The sequence below is a fragment of the Corvus hawaiiensis genome, chromosome 25, assembly GCF_020740725.1.
Source record: "Corvus hawaiiensis isolate bCorHaw1 chromosome 25, bCorHaw1.pri.cur, whole genome shotgun sequence".
NCBI classification, from domain to species: domain Eukaryota; kingdom Metazoa; phylum Chordata; class Aves; order Passeriformes; family Corvidae; genus Corvus; species Corvus hawaiiensis.
Window position 1 is genome coordinate 7,219,091 of NC_063237.1, and position 21,152 is coordinate 7,240,242.

Below are 21,152 nucleotides of genomic sequence, written 5' to 3' on the forward strand. Positions count from 1 at the left end.
TCCTGCTGAGCTCACAGCAAATATGCAGATTTCATTAGTTCTTATCCACATTTAAATGCCAAACCTTTTTGTATGTACTTTGGATGTAAGGCCTTATTGGAGAGAGGCAAATTAAAAAGATTATGAATTCATTACTGTAATGCGAGAATGTTACTGTAAAATGACTCAGTTGCGGTTGTTGACACCGTTCTGAGTTTGAAATCCCTAGCAGGCTCTGGGATATTTTTTCGATACGTATGTTCAAAATTCAATCTTTAAACTCCAATTTCTGCTTTGCGGCTGCCCCGCCCCGCGCGCGCCCCGAGGGGCGGGATCGGTCACGTGAGGGGGACTCGGTCACGTGAGGGGGGACTCGGTCACGTGAGGGGCGCGCGGGGCCGGCCCCAGCATGGCTGCGTACCTGCAGTGGCGCCGCTTCGTCTTCTTCGACAGAGAGACGGTGAAGGAGCCGTCGGGGCCGGATGGGGCCGCTTCGAAGCCCTTCGCGCTGCCCCCGGGCATCGCAGTCTGCGACTCGGGTCGGGGAAGCCTCGTGTTCGGAGATATCCTGTGCGGGGCCAGGCGCTGTGGCCTGCGCGGGGTTCGGCCGAGCCGAGGCCGCGGTCGTGGGCGCTGTCTAGCGCGGGCTGGAGGCTGCTCCGGCCTTGGGAATGCGACAGCTTTCCGTTCTCGGCTGGGCTTTGTTTAGAAAAAAAACAAAACCCCAAACCGCCGCTGCATGTGTTGGTGCTCCGGGGTTGCTCTGCCAGGAGTCAGCAAAAGGCATGCAGATTCTTGTATGATCGGAGGCGTGGGTCTTTTTTTTCTTTTTTTTTTTTCCCCTTATGTGCCTTAACTGTGATCTAAATATGGAAGGTCAGATTTGGTTTTTGCCTCGTTCCCTTCAACTCAGCAGTTTCCAAGCTTACAAGCTAAGGGTCACACATCTGTACCAGCTGAAGCAGCACAGTATCCTGGTTTCTGTTGGTGAGGATGAAGAGGGTATTAATCCTTTGGTAAGTTAAATGACAAAGAGAGGAAAATTTGTAATACGGGTCACAAAGACTATTTTGATGATCTCAGTTGCCCTTTCTTACCTTAGGTAGCTTGTTCTTTCTGGGTGCTATAACATTTTGATGCCAGGTTGTGGCCTTCTAATACCCCATGTTTTGCTTATGCCAGATCATCATTATTTGTAGGTGAAAGTCTGGAACCTGGAGAAACGAGATGGTGGTAATCCTCTTTGCACACGAATTTTTCCAGCAATACCAGGTAACAAGCCCACGGTTGTATCCTGCCTAACTGTCCACGAGAATCTTAATTTCATGGCTATCGGTAAGTAAAACTGAACTGTAATAGCTTAAGAAAAATATTGCAGTCCTTACTGAGAGGTAAGGAACGTGAATAGATAACACAAGAATCAGCATAGAGCGTCCTGATGATCTTTCTTCTCACTCAGTTGTTACATTATTCTCACAGAGATGTTGTGTATCTCATGCTATGGGAGAGCTCAAGAAGATAAATGCGTAAATTTAGCCTGAGTATATAGTTTGCACTAATAGCTTTGACACTTGGAAGCACATATTTTTAGTTGATGTCCTCTTTCCCTGCCAGTCGGTAAGGCTGCGTATTTATTGAACTTAATACTAAATTTAGCTTCTGTTGGTACGGGAAAAAACACGAGTTTTGTGATACCTAATGTTACAGAGATATTTTTTCAAGCATGTTATAGAAACCTTTTTTCAAAGAAAAAAGCAAATTTCCCTTTTTGGATTTAACCGTTCCTTTGTAATGGTTCTTGCTTAACTTCTGACAGAATAACAGCAGTAATGTTGTGAGACTACAAGTGCTCTCAGCTGACTTGGTCCCTACATTGAAATCAAAAAGCTTTCCCTGTGTGTATGGTGGCCTCCAACACTGGAACAACTTACAGGACTGGGGCTGTTGGCAAGCTGTGAAAACTGCATATTTTACTCTCTCTTAAAAAATCTCCATCTGGTCTTTTTTACAGTGTGTAGTGCATTTTGAATAAGCAAGGGACTTGAAATTACAGTTACAGTTGCAGTACGGGAAGGCCATTCGTAAAACAGAATACAGACAGAGTCAAACAGAATTAATCTGCATGTGAAGTTTGTGTGTGGAAAGCAAGTTAACCCTTGCTGAACAGTGCTATCCTGTGTGCATTTGTGTGACAGCTCTGAACTGTAACAAGTGTGGTGGGGGGTGATTTGGCAAAGATTGACTTGATATGAGAACCTGTGGCAATTCCCACTGCTTTACACCATGCTGCTGAGCATGGTGTTGTTGCTGACTGGAGCTTCCCTAAATTATGCTGGATAAAATTTCAGGTGTGTTGTATAAGTAATAGTTTAGTCCATCTGCTTCACCAGGTTTTGCAGATGGAAGCGTTGTACTCACTAAAGGAGACATCACTCGAGATCGGCATAGCAAGACCCAGCTCCTACATGAAGGCAGTTACCCGGTTACTGGCCTTGCTTTTCGACAGTCTGGCAAAACAACACATCTGTTTGTGGTGACCACCGAGAACATCCAGGTGAGAAGCTGGTCGAAAGAAATGCAGCTCTGACTTGCAAATTCGGTTGGCTTCAGAGGCTAGTTCAGAGCGATGCCCAAACCCTTGAGTTTCCTCTGTAGTCTTATATGCTTTCAGTGAAAGACTATCCTCACCTGGAGCTGGACACTCACGGTTGTGGATTGCGCTGTTCATCTCTCAGTGACCCCTCCCAGGATCTCCAGTTCATTGTGGCAGGAAATGAGTGTGTGTACCTTTATCAACCAGACGAACGTGGCCCCTGCTTTGCCTTCGAGGGACAAAAGCTGATTGTTCACTGGTATCGGGGGTACCTCATCATTGTCTCCAAGGAGCGAAAGACTTCCCCAAAGTAGGGCTCCTCAAAACAGATGAGTTCTTTTTGCTCATGCAGCTTCATGCTTTTTCTCTTTGTCCTTCTTCCCTGTGAATCTTTGCTCTTGGGGGTGGATTGCAACTTTGTCAGACGCTGTTGAGTTCATCCAGACCCCTATATTGATTAACTTCCACTGCTAGAGTAGCACAGTTAAGCGTGCTGAATGAGTGGGATTTTTTTCCAGTCCTATGAATTTCTCAGTGTAACAGGATGATGGAGTTTGTGTATAAATACATGGTGGTTTCCCTCTGGGTCCACTTAGTTTAATTGTCTAAATGAACTCTGTTTGTCTGGCTTTCTATACATCCCTAGTTTGAACAGGTATCAAGATTTCAAGTTATGTTCTTTTTGTTTTCTAAAACTTTTGCTCTCCAGGTCAGAATTTGCTGGGAACGAGGCACAGAATTCAGACAAACAAGTCCTGAATATCTATGACTTGTGCAACAAATTCATTGCATACAGCTCAATCTTTGATGATATAGTGGATGTCTTGGCAGAGTGGGGTTCTCTGTATGTACTGACCAGAGATGGGAAGATCCATGTACTGCAGGAGAAGGATACACAAACCAAACTCGAGGCATGTAACTATGTTTTCTTATTAGTCTCTGCCTTATGTCTGTAAGTTTGTACTGGCTCTGCAGACTGAAAAATTGAACCATTCAGGTAAGTGAGTTACATAATGAGTGACCTAATAGCTTTTCAGCATAACCAGTGTTGTAAGAAAATTGGTGTGTAAAAGCCCAAGCACATGTGTGCACTACGAAGAAGAAACAATTTGTTTCCCAGGTGCATTTTGAACTTGTTCTGTGGGGTAGTATTTCTCTCATACTGCTCTTACCATGTATTTAACAGATGCTGTTCAGAAAGAACTTATTTGAAATGGCCATTAACCTGGCCAAGAGCCACCACTTGGACAGCGATGGTTTGTCAGAGATTTTCCGGCAGTATGGCGATCATCTCTATAACAAGGGAAACCACGATGGAGCCATCCAGCAGTATATCCGGTAGGTGGGGGGTCCTGTGGAGCTGTGATGTTGTAGTACAGATAGGAGCAACATAGGCCTTGATTTCTCTTTCAGCCCAGGAGTCAAAGCAGTCCAAAACAAAAAAAAGTATGACTCGAGGTGAAAATTCTACCTGTACAGAGAAAGATGTCAGTGAGACTAAAAGTCTTTGAACAAGTTGCTTGAAAATCGCTCTTTACGCCTTAGGATAAAGTTCTTCTCTTTGATCACATTTTAACATGAAAAATGTAGGCTCATCGGGATGGAGTGGGGCCTGGTGACATCATTATAAAGAAGGGATCACTCTGTGCAAGACAGATGATGCAATTTGACTATGTATGGCGGTCTTCTTGGAAAGTACTCAAACAGTTCAATGTCAGTTTTAAAACATCTTGGGTTTTTTGAAACTAGAGCTCAGAGCAGCCTTGTTTTGGGGCTTATTGTAAACTTCATGTTCAATTTTTAAAATGCCACAAACTGTTACATTATTGTGGAGCTGAGGCTTCGGAGTCCCTGGCATCTAGTGAGAGTCAGCACATCTTTTTACCTTTGACTTGCTTTAACTGTCACAGTAACTAAACTGCGCCATGTGGGCATAAGCATTTAAAACTGAGTTATGTGACTGAAATGAAGGAAAATGTAGCTTTTGTTCCTCCTTCCCAGTTAGCTGTGCTCAGAGCCTAGTCTGTCTTCTCACTGCCACCTTAAAGGAAGATTAAGTCCTCGTATGCTATCATGGTCGTCCCAACTGAGGCCTTTGTATCAGTGTATGTGCAGATGGGTGCTCTTACACCGTAACTAGTTGTTGCTTCTGACGCATAGCTGAGCAGTCCCAAGAGGGTTAGTACCTGCTAAAGTTAAGGCTTCTCTCTGTTTTGTTGTTAATTTCTCCATTTATTTTGACTTCATGAGTATACAATATCTTGTAACATGACTCTTCCCCTCACAGAACTATAGGGAAGCTAGAACCATCTTACGTTATTCGGAAATTCCTGGATGCTCAGCGTATCCACAACCTCACTGCTTATCTACAGATGCTCCATCTGCAGTCCCTGGCCAATGCAGATCATACTACACTTCTGCTGAATTGCTATACCAAACTCAAAGACAGCTCCAAACTGGAAGAGTTCATTAAGGTATTGGGGGCAGGTGGAATCATGCTACATTGTTATGTTATAATAATTCAAAAGGGGTAGTGGTGACATTTTAAGTTCCCTCCTGTAGGACTCTTAAGAGAGCAAATAATGAATTGACCACTCAATACCGTGGTTTTTGCTCCTTTATTTCCAAGCTCTTGCTTACATTCTCAGTTTGGTTGGTTCGTCATCTGGGTCTGGTGTGTGCTTGCTTCTGCCAGTGCAACTGGCAAGCAAATGAGAAGTGGTTCGACTCCTTCCTTTCTGCACGGGTGATTTTTCCCTTGCATGAGAGGTACCAAGCTGTGCCTGCTCGTGTTTTCCTCCTCTTACATAAATGATTACTGCTTCTGGACTGTTGGAATTTTTCTGAGGGACCATCTTTCTGCTTTTGTTCTCGGAGACAAGTGAGAGTGAGGTCCACTTTGATGTGGAAACGGCTATCAAGGTGCTTCGCCAAGCTGGTTACTACTCCCACGCCGTGTACCTGGCAGAGAAGCACGAGCATCATGAATGGTACCTCAAAATCCAGTTAGAGGACATCAAGGTGAGGAGACATAACTGCATGTGTGTTCTTATCTGGGACAATACCAATTCTCTAGCCTCCTCTTCAGTGAGAATACCATTTCACTGACTTCTTTGCTGAGGATAGCATGCTGATGAGAGCAGCAGCAACAATATTTGTTGCTGTTGGTGTGTTGCCATTCTGCTTTTGGCTTGTGTGTTAGACTAGGTGTGGAAATCACAAGGTCTTGTTTTCTTTCAGATGTGGCTTTTTTCAGTGCCATTTAAGAGGAGGGAGGGCGGTTAGTTGGGGATTTATCTAAATGTTTCCCCCAGGCTACATCCAGTCTTTTTCCCTGAGGAGGAAAATGAGCAGGAATAGTGAACTAGGTGATAACTCAAAGTAAACAGTATTTGCTGCATACTCACAGCATGTCTTCAATGCTTTCTGGCCTAACATCAAGTTGAGAGCAGAAGCGAATGTCCTGTGATTATTTTGCTGTCTGTCTCCACAGAACTACCAAGAGGCTTTGCACTACATTGGAAAACTGCCCTTTGAACAGGCAGAGAGTAACATGAAGCGGTATGGTAAAATCCTGATGCACCATGTCCCTAATGAGACCACTGAATTGCTGAAGGTCCTTTGCACTGATTACCGGCCCTCGGGAGGTAATGAAGGCCCTGGGATGCTGGAAGGAAAAAAGGTATGGTTTGTGTTGACTGAGAGTTGTTGCTCTCCAGTAGTAACTTTGCAATGAGTGCTTCTGCATGCCTTGTGTTGCCAGCCTGATGTTTTAGTTACAATGAAAATTATACCTAAATATACTCTGCTCAGGTGAGACCCCACCTGTAGTACTGTACCTAGCTCTGGAACCCTTAGCACAGAAAAGACATGGACCTTTTGGAGTGGGTCCAGAGGAGGGCTACAAAAATAATCAGAGGGATGGAACACACCTGCTCTGAAGAAGGGCTGAGTGAGCTGGGGTTGGCCAGTGTGGAGAAGGGAAGGCTTCAGGGAGACCTCATTGCAGCCTTTCAGTACTCAAAAGAGTTTTATAAGAAAGATGACGACAAACATTTTTATTGGGCCTGTTGTGATGGTGCAAGAGGTAATGGTTTTTAAGTAAAAGAGGGCAGATTTGGACTAGATAGAAGGAAGGAACTTTTCATAATGAAGGTGGTTGCCCAGAGAAGTGGTAGATGGCCCCATCCCTGGAAACAAATACTCGAGTCAGGTTGGATGAGGACCTGAGCAACCTGATAGAAGTGAAGATGTCCCAGCTCATTGCAGGGGTGTTGAACCAGATGACCTTTAAAGTTCCCTTCCAACCCAAATTATTCAATGATTCTATGAGAAGCTCCATCCTGGTGTACTGGTAGTCCTAGACACAGGGGACCCATTAAAGCTATTGTTCCCGATTGATCCTTGATGTAGTCCGCATCCTGTATTGTGCTGTATCTATCCTGTCTGAGACTCTGGAAGTGAACATTCCTCATGGCAGGGAGGAAGCACCGGTATGGCTTAGACTGATGTGGGTGCTTGTCTTTTTCTGACTTTTTTACAGGCTAATTCAGAGGAGTTCATCCCAGTCTTTGCAAACAACTCCCGAGAACTGAAAGCTTTTCTGGAGCACATGACTGAAGTGCAGGCTGACTCTCCACAGGGTGTCTATGACACTTTACTGGAACTTCGATTGCAGAACTGGGCACATGAACAAGATGAGCAGGTTTGAGCTCCTCCAGCATTGTGTTTTGAAGGAGAGATTTGTTGTTTATGAGTAATATTTGTGTTCCTGCAATGCCCTTTCCAGCTGGGCATTGACAACATGAGGCAATACATCTGCTGTGCTGGACAAATAGCACAGAAATGGGAAAGCAGTTTAGTAGCTGGGGGATTATTCTTTTCAGAATGGCTGAGCTTGTTTTGTTTGAATCTCATTTAAAAACAGATTCCAGACAATACAGCCTCTGTGAGCAGATGCCTTGCCCACAAAGCTATATCTACTTGTTTGCCTAGATCTGTAAGGATGTTGACTGTTTGGGCAAAGAAAATCATGTCCTGTTTGCTTAAAAGGGTTAAAGAACAAGTACCAAAACTGACCTCTGTGAAAGAGCTGCAAATTGTCAGGTCTTAGTGCAAAATAGTGTGTATGTGGGTGTGCCTGTGTTCCTCTTCTTGACCTCTCCCCTTTCTTTGTAGATCAAGGAGAAGTTGCACAATGAAGCCCTCACCCTCCTGAAGAGTGGAAGGTTCAAAACAGTCTTTGATAAGGCCTTGGTCTTATGTCAGATGCACAGTTTCAAGGATGGTGTTCTGTACCTCTATGAGCAGGGCAAACTGTGAGTGTTACTCTTGTCTTTAGAGTCCTGTTCTTCCCCTCTTGCCCCCACTGGAGCGATTTCTGAGCCATAAATGTCTGTACCATCAACAGTAGTGACCTCTTTAGTGTCTCAAGATGGGAACGGTAGATGATTGCTCTGCAGAAATACCTCACTGTTAAAGCAAGGCAGTTACATAGAGTGAAAAAAAGACTTGTCTTTGACTTCTCTGTGAGTCTGGGGATTGCATGGCTGGGTGAAAACCTGAGGTCCCTGTAACAATTCAAAGGGTGAGATGGATCGTTGCAGCTGATGAGTCTTTCTCTCAAAGTTTCCAACAGATCATGCACTACCACATGCAGAATGAGCAGTACAAGAAGGTGATCGAGGTGTGTGAGCTGTATGGAGACCAAGAGGCTTGTCTCTGGGAACAGGCTCTTGGCTACTTTGCGCGGAAGGAGGAGAACTGCAAAGAGTTTATTGCTGCAGTGCTGAAACACATCGAGAACAAGAATCTTATGCCTCCACTGCTTGGTAATGATACGTGACACCCAACCCCCAGCCTCCCCTGCAATAAAACCGCAACCCAAGCGAAAACCAGAAAAACAAACCGCAGAAGACTCCAACCCAGACTAGTTTGTAGTGCTTTCTGTAGATCAGACATTAGAGAGAAGAATCAATGAAATTGGAGCCTACCATTTGAAGTAATAACCTGCTCTATAGGGAAAAGCGATGTCAGTCACAGCTCCCTAGTTAGGAAACAAGATCTGCGGTATCAGTGAGATGTCTCGTACATGATGTTTGTTCTGTCAGTGTGGGGCAGTGAAGGGCTTGCTGAAACTCTTGTTGTGCCTTGGTGGAGAACTAGAATCCAATCCACTACTAGATCCTTCCTTTGTCCCTTTTGGTCTGAGCTATCCAGACGTGCTCCCAGTTGCCATTTCTGGAGATGCCAAACTGAAAGAGAATCTTTTAAGTGAGCTCTTCCAGCTCCATGGGAATGCCAACTGTCTTTGCCTGTAAGTGGCCTTTCCCAGGAAAGCAGTCTGTCCTGGCAGTACAAGCATAGGTGCAGTTTTTGTGCTTGTGTTAGTAAACTAACATCTCAGTTGCTCTCAGTTGTGCAGACGCTGGCTCATAACTCCACAGCCACCCTGTCTGTGATTAAGGATTATCTTGTCAACAAGCTGCAGAAGCAAAGCCGCCAGATAGAGCAGGATGAGCAGAGAATTCAGAAATATCGAGAAGAAACTATGAGGATCCGCCTGGAAATTGAAGAGCTAAAAGCAAGGTGCAGGACTGTGTGCTGTCTTGTCTAGTCCTATACAAGGACAGAACTGCTGTTTTCTTTTAGTAAAGTGTTGTTTGTCTTTCTCATGCTTCTCCATCTCATCACTCTCTCAGTCCCAAGATTTTTCAGAAGACCAAGTGTAGCATTTGCACCAGTGCATTGGAGCTGCCTTCAGTCCACTTCCTGTGCGGTCATTCCTTTCACCAGCACTGCTTTGAAAGCTACTCTGAGAGTGATTCGGAATGTCCTACTTGCATGCCAGAAAACCGCAAAGTGATGGACATGATCCGAGCCCAGGAGCAGAAGAGAGATCTGCACGACCAGTTTCAGCATCAGGTAGGTTAACATTGCCTATCTTACCAAGGTGAAATAAATAGAGTTTAGATTAATTTACAGACCTGTGGAGGCTGGTGAAGATACGCAAGGCTTGAAAGTATTTTGTGTAAACAAGGTTATGTTAACTGAATAATGAGGCATTAGACTCTAGGGTGACTGCGTTGTGTAAAGGGCATGAAGAGTCACTGTTGCTCTGCAAAGATGAAAGAGAGAATCTATTCTCACCTGACCCTCAGATGGGTCGAGACCTACTGGTCAGTGTGACAGCTGGTCAACAATTGCATAGAACAAATTAGGAAGAAAGGGAAAAGAATAGCGTGAATCGGAATGGGGACAGCACCAAAATGTTGCATCTACCTTGTGTTCGCCAAGGATGAAGTGATGAGTGTGAGAATGGGACATCAGCGGGAAAACGTTAACATAGGCGGAAACTAGAGCAGCTGAAGCACTCACCTTCCTGCTTAATTCAGTTGCTCCTTACCTCCTTGGTGCATGGCTCAAATGTGGGGTTGAACCAGGAACTGGAATGGCCAGTGTCAGAAAATCTAGCAGGTTCTTATGCTACACCCAGCCCTTGCATGGAATCAGCAAGGAGCCAGGGACTGACATGGGCTGCCTTGTCCCCTAAGCCAGAAGCTTGTAAGTGCAGGGGGAGAAAGGAAGGGGGCTAGAGGCAAGAGGCTCTGGAGGCTTTTGCTGATGCTGCCACTTTGTGTCTGGCAGCTCAAGTGTTCAAACGATGGCTTCTCAGTCGTTGCTGACTACTTTGGTCGCGGCGTCTTCAATAAGCTCACCCTGATCACGGACTTGCCCTCAGGAAAGACAGCTACGACCATCGAGGCTGGCCTGCAGCGGGAGCTGCTCATCCACACCAAGCGCAGTACCTGACCCCAGGCCCTGTCTGCACGTCCTCTCGTGTTGTACGGGGTCCCCCGCTGTGTCCTCGGCCACCTGTATTTGGCTTCACCCCTTGGCCCCCAATAAACCAGGCTGGCCGGGCAGTGCTGCAGCGCGGCCCTCATTGACCGGCCCGGCCGGGCAGTGCTCCGGGAGCGGGGCCCTCATTGACCGGCCCGACCGGGCAGCGCGGCCCTCACGGACCGGCCCGGCCGGGCAGTGCTCCGGGAGCGGGGCCCTCACGGACCGGCCCGGCCGGGCAGCGTTCCGGGAGCGCGGCGGGGGCGGGGCCGCGGCGGGGGCGGGGCTTTTCCAGCGCCGCGGCTGCTGCGGGCGCGCCGGTGACGCGGTTGGGGCGGCGGGGGCGCGGCCGCCGGTCACGTGGGGGGTGCGGGGCCGCGCGGCGCTGAGGGCCGGTGGCCATGGCGGAGCCGGGGGCGGCAGCCGGGGGCCGGGGGCGAGCGGAGTCCGGCGGGGGGGCCGACGCGGCGGGCGCTGACCCGCTGCTGCCGCGGGGAGAGAACGGCGTGGATGGCAGAGCGGTCCGCGTGGGCACCCGCCGGAGCCAGGTAGGCAGCGGCGGGGCTGAGGCGCGGGGAGTGCTCCCGCCCAGGCACCCGGTTCGTCCCGGCCAGCGCAGGGTCTGCTTGCTTCTCGGGGCTGAGCAAGGGGCTGAGCTTCCTGAGTTAGCGCGTTTCGGCTCCTGCCTTGGAAGTCCGGGAAGAAGTTTGGAAAGCGCTTCCTTCGGAACCCAGGGGACGATCAGTGCAGGGGCCGGGGGCGGCGGCGCGGGTCTCTCCCGGGGCCGGCTGGGACTGTGCGATTTGCAAGGTGTGTGCAGCTCTTGGAGGGAAAACCCGCCAACGACTGACGGTTGCAGCCCGCTCAAAGGCCAGGGGAGAGACACATCCAGAGATAGAGGAGGTATCTCTTGCCAGCGGGCTACAGCAGGGAGGAGCAGCCTCGCAAAGAGAGATAAGCGACCCTCAGGCCTTTGCGCTGAGATAATCTCGTTCCTTTCGGTAGCACGTTTTAGGAAGAATTCCGTGCTGTCCCAAAGGCATTTTATGTAGACATCAGGACAAGGGAGATAGCCGTGCATGTGTGCTACCTCATGTAGTAACCTGAGGCTTTTGGGGCGCTTTACAAAGGGAGGCAGCTACTTACATTCATTGTATTTGTAGGGAACCGCAGAACTGAGCAAAGGGTCCTGAGCCCTTCGCGGGGAGACAAGCTGAAACTCATCTGTAGTTGCTCCAGTCTGCCGCTGCTTGCATGTGCGGAAAGATGAGACACTAGCGATTGTATTTTACTTGCTTCTGGTTTTCTTATGCAATAGAATGTTCTTCGTGCAGTTTACTGCTTTGATATTTGTTTTTTGCTGTACGCGATGATGTAAGCTGTTACTTGTGTGAGTGTGTGTTTGTAGAACCTCTAACTAGGTCTTTGTTCTTACAGAGGATAAGTAACTTGTATTTGACACTAACTGTGGACTTTTCCACCAGTTCAGTGAAATCCTACTGGCTTCTCCCAAAGCTTGCAGTATTGGTAAAATTCATACTCTTAGAGAAAGCAGGAGGCTTTAGCCCTAACCTTAAGCCTAGCCCAGTGTGCAATATGACTTGTTCTTTCATCACTGAGCAACAGAATAATGGTTTCGTGTACTTTTCTGCCTACTTGCTGATGAGCGGTCCTTATTCAGCAGTCGTGTTCCACATACGTGAAACCAAGAAGTGGCAGCATGCGAATCATGATCTGTAGGCTTCTGTTGTAGTCACTCTCCCTAACTGATAAATTCATTGCAGTGTTTCATCAGTGGTTGCATCACAGCAGCGCTGAACATGGGGAAGATGTTGTGGCACTTCAGGCAATAAAAGAAGTTCTTCAGTGAAGTGCTCTGGTCATTATAGGAGTTCACACAGTTCAAGGAGTTTGTACCTATGAGTGATTTTACTCGAGGCAACCTGCTTCTAATGCTTTTCATTTAGACAGAATGTATTGGTCATGCGTGCCTGGCTGTCGAAGAATGGCAAAGCCTCCTTAGCTACTGTACGGACAATGTGCTCTTTCTTTAGGACTTTGTTTTCTGCTTCCTTGTAGCTGGCCCGGATTCAGACTGATAGTGTAGTTATGATGCTCCGTGAGCTATACCCCGACCTCTGCTTTGAGATTGGTAAGTTTTTTTTTGGATGTTGCCCTGGGGTAGATGGCAGCAGGAGCCAGTGGGTTATCTTTGTGTGCAAGAGGTGTGTGTACCCTCAGGAGGAGGAGGTCTGTCTAAGTTTATCTAAGAGTGCCATCTGAATTCAGTTCAGCTGTGTGGCTGAGCAACTGCTGCTGCTGGTTTCTTCTAGGGGAGAAAGATGGATTTCATAAGCTCTTAAAGATTTAGGTGCTGAGTATGCAATGGAGTTGGTGTTGTGTTTGCTCCATTGGCAAACCTGGTATTTTGGCTGCACCCCACTGAGCATTAGGGGCATTTTCTGGTCAGGGGCTCAAGGCTTTCAACAGGAATAACAGAAGCTCAGCCTTGCACTGAAGAGAACTCCTTTATATGTGTTCACTGGCACTCCAGAGACAGACTGTGGCAGGTTCCATTGGGCCAGCTCTTCCCCAAACCTGCCCTCTTTCCCCTTGCTTTGTTTTTAAGGACAGTGAAAGAAGTCTCAATTTCACTTGTTTTCAGTGCAGTGAATTTCTAGAAGTGAGCTGCTCTTGTATTGAGCTTGAGTCAGTGTTCACGCAGTAGTGTGTGACACTTCATGGCATTTTGCATAGCTGTTTTCAGCCTAAGCCCAGTGCTTTTGTCAAGCCTCACGTTTTACCTGTACTGTCTCTGAGCAGTGGCCATGTCAACAACTGGGGACAAGATCTTGGATACAGCGCTTTCCAAGGTAAAGGATCTGTTCTTCCTTTATTCAAGAACTAATTGTATTTATGTTATATTGGCAGATGCTTCTTTTGTGATTCATGTTCTTCCATTTATGTGTAGATTGGAGAGAAGAGCCTCTTCACCAAAGAGTTGGAAAATGCACTTGAAAGAAATGAGTAAGATCTTATTGTTTTGTCTTTCTGCTTGGCATTTGGTGCTTTTTGGACGTATGTAGCTTGCTGCATAGGTTATCTACTTTCCTTCAGTCCTGGTACCTCTCAGGCTAAAAAAATCCTTTGATTACTGTCCTTTTTTTCCACATTTTTCTCTCTACCCTGGGCTTAGGCCATGTATTTTGAAGTGGAGTTGTTGCGTCACTTGGTCTGCCCCAGTTGGGTTTTCTTCTGTGATTTGTGTATTACGTGCTGTGATACACATGGAGGATGTAATCTCATATGATTCCTGCTTATGAATATATTTTTTTAAAAATACTTTGCTGGTTGGTGGTAATGTATTGCAAAACAGATTTATTGGCATCATGTTAACATTTAGAAACATATGCAAGCTAAATGTGCAGGAGAATTTGGCGTGGACAAATTGTGCTGTGTTCTGTGCAACTTCTCCCTACAAAAAACCTTGGTTCAGGTGCCTGAGCAGAGAGAGAGATTAGTGCTGGTTTTGTGGGTTTGAGGTGTTGGGGGATCTTTGTTGTTACTTAATCTCTCTCTCTTTTCAATATTCTGAGGAGGGTTTCAGTGGTGCCTTAGTTGAAGTATGTTTAAAAACAAAGGTATTCTTCTGCATCTCTGCTACATAGCTAAATCATACTGCATTTTCAGTGAAGTTGGTGAAAAAATATTGGCGACTCAAGTGTTTACAGTTATGCTTGATTCCTGTGTGACAAAGCAAGGTAGCCTGTAGTTTGGCTCGCTGTTAGTTTAAGTTTGAAGCGTAATACCAACCCACATACCAATGCATTTTGGTATGGTGAGTGTCTCTGTGTGAACATCTCCAGCATCTTCCCCTCATTCAAATTTATTGTTAAGTGCCTTTCGTCACTGGGTAGGGGGAAAAGAGAGACAGAGAAAGGTGAAGTAGCTTTTTTGGAGTAACACAAAAACTCTATAGTAATCCTGTCTGTGAAATCCTGAAATTCTTCTCTCTTCTCCAAATTAATTCCCAGAATGGGTTCAAACTTTTCTGTAGGTGACCTGCAGGTCTCTGGTAGATCGTCACAGGAGCTCAACCACCTGTTCTCTCATTACTGTCATCTAATTTTTAGAGTTGACCTTGTGGTTCACTCCTTGAAGGACCTGCCAACTTCTCTTCCTCCTGGTTTTACCATCGGCGCTGTCTGCAAGTAAGTGTGGACACGAGGCTTGGCTCTCTGAGGGTCTTGCATTTTATAGTGTTGATGAAGGAGAGCAAAGCCAGCATAGGTCCTTTTAGGTGTTCAAAGTTTCCTGTGATTAATCTCCAAAACAGCGAAGCTCTAGTGGAATACTAGAGCTGCCCTGGTGTTCCGTAGCTAGCAGGTGTGCTGGAAATTCTTGCTCTTACAGTGATGATGGAGTGTTTTGGAGCCAGAGGCAGTTCTTCCAGGAAATAGTAGCAGAACCGTTGAGCTTAACAGCCTCGCTTTAAATGATGTGTCAGGCATTCTGCACTTGCATTGTTTTGCAGAAGGGAAAACCCACTTGACGCTGTTGTCTTTCATCCCAAAAACTGCGGAAAAACACTGAGCCTCCTTCCTGAAAAGAGGTGAGTGGGAGAAGAAGGGGAAGACAGGTGTAAAAACAGAAGGGGTCAGTTGGTTGATACTTTCAAGTCAGTCAGTTCCTTGCTTTATCCTGTAGTGGTTTTTACACTGCCTTTTGTGAGCATTTCACAGACATTAACCTGGACCCACTTTCTGGGAAGAGTAACACTGTCTCAGGGGAGTGCTGCATGCTGAGTGAGGTTCATTTCTCAAGCCACTCTTGAGTGGCAGTGCTTTCTCAAGTTAGAACCTTTCTTGCCACGATCTCTTGAGTGAATTCCTTCTCCTTTGTATTGTGCCTACTGCTGGGGAATGCATACAATGCAGACAAGGTGTCTGGTGCAGGATTTTGGCTTTTGTGGACCTGAACTGTGCTTTTGTTCTCACTCAGCCAGTTCTGATTTCTTCCTTGTTGTTTGGCATTACTTTCTTGTGGTTTCTCCGTTTTTAATTACCTGTCTTTTCATAGAGGTTATTGGAATCTTTTGTCTGAGGCAGATGAGTGAAATTACTGAGATTAAGGTAGCTATTAGAAATTATTTTTTTATATGTTAAAGTGAAAGAAATAAACTAGCTGTGACACAAAGACTTGAGCTTCTGTGCATCTGGATAGCAGGAAAATCACGTCTGGTGTAGGTTTCAGGTTATCAAGAGGAGGAAGCAGAAGGACACATACTGATTTCATCAGTCTCATGACCAGTGACAGGACTCAAGGAAACTGCATGAAGCTGCATCAGGGGGGGTTTAGGTTGGATATCAGGAAAAGGTTCATCGCCCGGAGAGAGGTTCAGCACTGGAACAGGCTCCCAGGGGAAGTGGTCACGGCACCAAGCCTGACAGAGCTCAAGGAATGCTTGGAAAATGCTCTCAGGCACATGGTAGGATTCTTGGGTTGTCCTGCACAGGGCCAGGAGTTGGAACTCGATGATGCTGAAGGGTCCCTTCCAAATCAGCGTACAATATAATTCTATGACGAGAAGTGAACAGCATGTATCTCGAGAAAGGAAATGCTCACTGCCCAGACTTGCAGTTTTCTGTGGTTTCCAGTGATATACTCCAAGGTCTTCTGCTTACTATATTTCTGTGTTTGATGAAGTTCCTCCATTTTAGTCACTTCATCACTTAGTTGTCTGGCTTTGTGTCTTGGGGTGATTTTATGGTGATGCTTTATTCCGTCTGCTTTATGCCCAGGAAGCACTTGCTGTAGCTTTAAGATGGACCCGTAGAGTGGGGCGGGGAGCCTTGGGCTCCTGCTCGGCCTCTGTTCAATCTCTCTCTGGGTGCTCGGGACAGAGTGGATCGGGACACTACATTGTTCCTTTTGTTGGATTGGGTTTTTGGCTAGCGTGAAGCAAAAAGGTTTTTTCCCCCTCCCTTCCCCTAGCCTCGAGGCTGTACTGGGACTCCTCTTGGCGGTTTGGTTTTTTTTTGGTTTTTTGGGTTTTTTTCCTTGAATTCTTTCGGCTTGGCTTGGTTTTTTTCTTTTTGGCCTGTTCGGGGAGCCGGTGGGACTGCCCCGAACCCGAGACCTCGGAGGAGCTCAACCAACACGAGAAAAGGACATTAAAATCCACCAACTTCAGCTGCTGCAAGGAAAAGACCCACGCCAGAAATCCGGCAGGTTCCCAGCTGCTGGGAACTCTTTTCTCCTCCCGCCTCCAGAGCCAAAAGAAGGGCACTCGCCGTCTTTGCCCCTTGGCCACGCGGTGGGGGGAGGGGGTGTGAGGTTCAAATTTTTTTGCTTTTTGGTTTTTTTTCTTTCGCTTTTAGAGGAAACGCTTATTCCAGGGTGTTTTCTCCTGAAATTTGTCTCCAAAACCGAGACACTTTGTCCGGTTCATTTTGGTGCAGCAGAGTCTTTTTTTCTGTGATAAATGCTGTCTTTCAGTGAGGTTTCATCAATCCTTGACGGTGGCGAGGGGCTGCTCTCCAGAAGCATATCCTGTAAATTGGCTCCTTGGGGGTTGCTTCAGACACGCTTTATGCTAAACTGCACAGAGTGGTTTTCTTTCTGCTAAGGAGATACAAATCACTGATGGGTTTTTAGATCTTCATGTCAATTAAAAAATAAAAGTTACCATTTGTTTCCTTGAGATTTCTGTCATGTACTTGGCTGGAGGTAATTGTTAGGAGTGTGCTGGAGGTAATTGTTAGGAGTGTGCTGGATTTCAGTGATCATATTTTTCCCTGCAGTGTGATTGGAACCAGTTCACTTCGGAGAGCGGCTCAGCTCAAGAAGAAATTCCCTCATTTAGAGTTCAGGGATATTGTATCCTTTCCTAGCAAGCTGTGGGAGCTGGGTAAAGCTGCAAACAGGAAAGTATAACTTTGTGGAAAATCTAGATTCAAGGCTGTTTGTACCACCTGACTTACAAGAACAAACTGCTTCCTCAAAGGCTGCTCTCCTCTCCCCTGTTCTGAGGGGTATGTACCACTGCAGCCATCCTGTCCTCTGCTTCCTCTGAGGCTGTGAAGAAGCGGGAGGGCCTTGGTCTAGCTAAGGTTCAGCATACTGATGTATATACTGTACTGGTGAGTTGTATGTTATGCAGTGTTTGAAAAACTGCATGACGGTGCTTCCCATGTGTTTGTCAAGGGCATGTGACCAAATGTTGTTGGGTTTCCAGTAACCCTGGGTGCGGTTTGGACCACTACTTCTGATCTGGGTGGCTGAACTACTGAGAAAAGGCATTGTTATTTCAGTTGTAGGAGCAAAGTTCTTTGCAGTGCAGGAGGAGTTGGGTGCTAATAGTGTACTTAGATGGCACGCATATCTTTGTAGACTCAGTGCTTGAAGTAATATTCCATAATACTTGGCAAAATTCTATCTTAGGAAACAATTGTCCATATTTAACACTTCTTTCAGGATGGTACTGACATTCTCATTTGGAGACTGTTGGATTCTGTACGGTCTGTAAAGACTCAAGTGGTTGTAGGACTGTTTGCCTGCTGTTTCTATGCTTCCTTAATCATTTCTACAGAGAGGAAACTTAAATACCCGTTTAAAGAAGCTAGACGAGAAGGAAGACTTCAGTGCCATTGTCCTCGCTGCTGCTGGGCTGAAGAGAATGGGCTGGGAAGATCGCATTGGCCAGGTGAGGCTCAGCAAAGCCAAAAATACCGTTCTCTGCTGAGCTATCAACTGTTTGCCTTTCAGACCTTGTGGCTGTGTCCGAGATAAGCATGCAGTCTGCTGACTCCATTGCCATGTTAGCTTTTATTTGAGGCACTTCAGGAAGGAGTGGTTGGGTTTTTTGGTTGGTTGCTTTTTTTCTTCATACAGAAATTTTTCATGTTCAGCTTTCCATGGTTCAGTAACAGTTTGTAATCTGACCAACACAGCACTTGTGTCTAGCAACACAGCAGTGCTCAAGACTGAGATTTTAGCGATTAGCTAATTCACAAAGTGTTACACTCCAGTTGATGAAAAGTGCATTATCTCACTTTAGTGGTGGAAACACTGAGGCATGGGAAGGGAGAGGTGATATTTCTTTGGTCCGACATGAAATCAGTCGGTATTAGAGACGGGAATCTGGCTCTTGTTTCCTGTATTCTGAACAGTGCAACTTGAGTTAACTCTTGATTTTACTTTCTTTCAGCTCCTAGGCCCTGAAGATTGTCTGTATGCTGTTGGACAGGTACTTTACAACTTTTGATCCTTAAGCCATGCCTAAAGGGCACTGAAAGCCAGCAGCAGTACGATATATCTGAGTAGTTAACTGTGCTGAAGACTTCTCATGTCTTGGTTACCAGAAAAGTACTTCAATCTCTTTTTGTCGGCTGTTACACTGTTTTAGGCACAGCTTGTTAGAAGAATGGGAGTCTGCTCTTCTACCCAGTGTGGTAGGGGCTAATTTCTATCAGTAACAGAAAAACAGTAAATGGGAAAGGTAATGTGTGCATAGCTACAGTGGGGCAACGTGGCAGACATGGGGCAGGTTCTGGCAGGATCGGTATTAGGCTGCACCAGGGTAACTGCAAAGCCACTGCCGTGTCCTTGCTGTGTGATGCTCCCTTCTTTGTGCACAGTGTCCTGACTCCTGCAGGGTGAAGCTGAAACACCTGTCTTGGAGCACATTCTTAGTGCTCCTGTTTTTAGGTGGGCAGTCTGTTCCAGTCCATGCTGGCTGCATGGCTGAGTTGATGCAGGATTGCCCTGCTAGTATCAAACTTACTAAACCAGAGCTGGTGATCTGTTAGTGTTTGCAAGTGATGAATCTGCACACTCAGTCTGAAAAAGGGATTTTGATCATGCATGGATCAGGGACCGTGCAGAGTTCTAGAATGGTTTGAGGTGGCACCATGACCTTTAACACTTGGGCTGAGTAAGTCCTGATCTTCTGTTTATAGCAGCTACTGTAGGATGACTCTGCAGCCAGTGGAGTGTATTGTAATTCATTTCTGTAAACATCGCTCCCTTAGTGAAAAGGGTCTGAGCCTCTGAGTTCTGTTCCAATGAAATGAATCAATGCTGAGCACACATGCAGATGCAGGAAGTTGAAAAAATGTTACATTTTGTTGTGTATTTCTTCTCCTAGGGTGCCTTAGCAGTGGAAGTTCGTGCCAAAGACCAAGAGATACTGAATATGGTATCTGCCCTGCATGATGCAGACACCGTGTTGTGCTGCATTGCTGAGAGAGCGTTTATGAAGCGTTTGGTAGGTGCTCTGCCTCCTTGCTCTGCCTGCAGCAGTAAATACTGATCTGCTAGTTGACTTGATGCCATAATATGGAAAATCTGTTACATTTCTCTAAAACTGTAAAGGAGAGTACTTCTGAATAGAAAAAGGCCTGAAGAGTGATGGGCAGGGTTGTGTGCAGCCTAAACTTTTCAGGGGCCTCTGCTTTGAATGTGTTGGGTAGGAGCCTCAGTGTCAGCTGCTTTGTGTTTTAGGAGGGTGGATGTAGCGTCCCTGTTGCTGTCAACACCCTGCTGAAGGATGGCCAGGTGAGGAGTACTTTGTATTTTTCATGGATTATTTCTGAAAACCTATTCCAGTGTGTGCATGTTCCCTGATATTTTCCTGAAGATAATTTCAGCAGGCATCTTTATAGCCAGTTTGGGCAGGTAGTTTCCTGACTTGACCCTCCTGTGTTTGTGTCCAAAGCAGGAGTACAAGAATGGGTCCAGCTACTGAAGCTGTCTTTCAGAAAATTCCCTTATAATAGCTTCCAGATTCCTCCCTCCACCCTCGCTGCTTATTTAGTGTTGTCCTGAGATCTGAAAATATTGCTTCTGACGCTACCAAGCCTGTTTTTAGACAATGGAGTGTGATTAAGGAGGTGGAAAACTAGAAAAAAGTTCAGCCTTTTCCTTGAAGAGTCACATCTTCCCTAACAGGGATTATTATGCTTGTATTGTACTGGTATTCATCTGATCCCACTGCATGACAAAAGCCTTTCCCTCCAGACTTTGTATATTGGGTGGGTTTTTTTAAAGAGGGGGTAGTTGGCTGTTTGTTTGTTTGTTAATGTGGTATTAATCCATTCTGTATATTTTTCCTAGTTGTATTTGACAGGAGCAGTCTACAGCTTGGATGGATCTGATAGCCTGAAGGAGACCATGCAGACCAGTGTTACTTATCCCCATCAGGTACATGAACCGTGGTGGCTTCAAAATTCAAACCTGAAGCTAAATGACAAAATCCAGACCTTTAGAAATAGATTATGTTTGGTCTGGTTTCTTGTAACAGCACACTGTTCTTGAGGCCTCAGACTAGATTTTACCCTGTTTCATGGGTGTCTTAATTCCTTGCTCACTATTTTCCTGATGCCTTACTTTGAGCTGTTTCTATCTGCAGAATGAAGATGGACCGAATGATGATGTGCAGCATGTCGGCATCACAGCCAAGAATGTTCCTGGTCAGGCCCAGGAAGCTGCAGAGAACCTGGGTGTTGAACTAGCTAGTTTACTTCTGAGCAAGGGAGCAAAGCATATCCTTAGTGTGGCAAGGCAGCTCAATGATGCCCGCTGAGCCTGGGGTGTGGCCAGCAGGAGAGCTACAACTTTAGCTACAAGTCTCTGCAGGTACATCACGATCCTCATGATCTTCTGGAGGGATTTATTTCAATATTCACACCAGTCTTACCTGACGTTTGGGTGCAATAAACCTGAAACATTAAGTCAA

At 46.1% G+C, this 21,152-nt stretch overlaps 2 protein-coding genes across 2 annotated transcripts; both read left to right on the plus strand.

Moving 5' to 3' along the window:
• The first annotated feature begins 352 nt into the window (after window positions 1-352).
• On the plus strand, window positions 353-10,497 carry VPS11 (VPS11 core subunit of CORVET and HOPS complexes). Its single transcript, XM_048328869.1, has 16 exons — window positions 353-542; window positions 847-995; window positions 1,179-1,314; window positions 2,370-2,533; window positions 2,635-2,882; window positions 3,282-3,483; window positions 3,759-3,910; window positions 4,860-5,046; window positions 5,450-5,593; window positions 6,066-6,254; window positions 7,116-7,277; window positions 7,751-7,890; window positions 8,201-8,403; window positions 8,989-9,160; window positions 9,274-9,496; window positions 10,220-10,497. The coding sequence occupies exons 1-16, from the start codon at window positions 389-391 to the stop codon at window positions 10,382-10,384; spliced, it is 2,790 nt and encodes a 929-aa protein (XP_048184826.1). The 5' UTR covers window positions 353-388; the 3' UTR covers window positions 10,385-10,497.
• A 318-nt stretch (window positions 10,498-10,815) lies between these two features.
• Window positions 10,816-21,152, plus strand: HMBS (hydroxymethylbilane synthase). The gene is made up of 13 exons (XM_048328938.1): window positions 10,816-10,962; window positions 12,494-12,566; window positions 13,238-13,287; window positions 13,386-13,441; window positions 14,548-14,625; window positions 14,949-15,026; window positions 17,218-17,293; window positions 18,006-18,119; window positions 18,624-18,662; window positions 19,563-19,682; window positions 19,919-19,972; window positions 20,531-20,617; window positions 20,826-21,152. The coding sequence occupies exons 1-13, from the start codon at window positions 10,816-10,818 to the stop codon at window positions 20,997-20,999; spliced, it is 1,146 nt and encodes a 381-aa protein (XP_048184895.1). The 3' UTR covers window positions 21,000-21,152.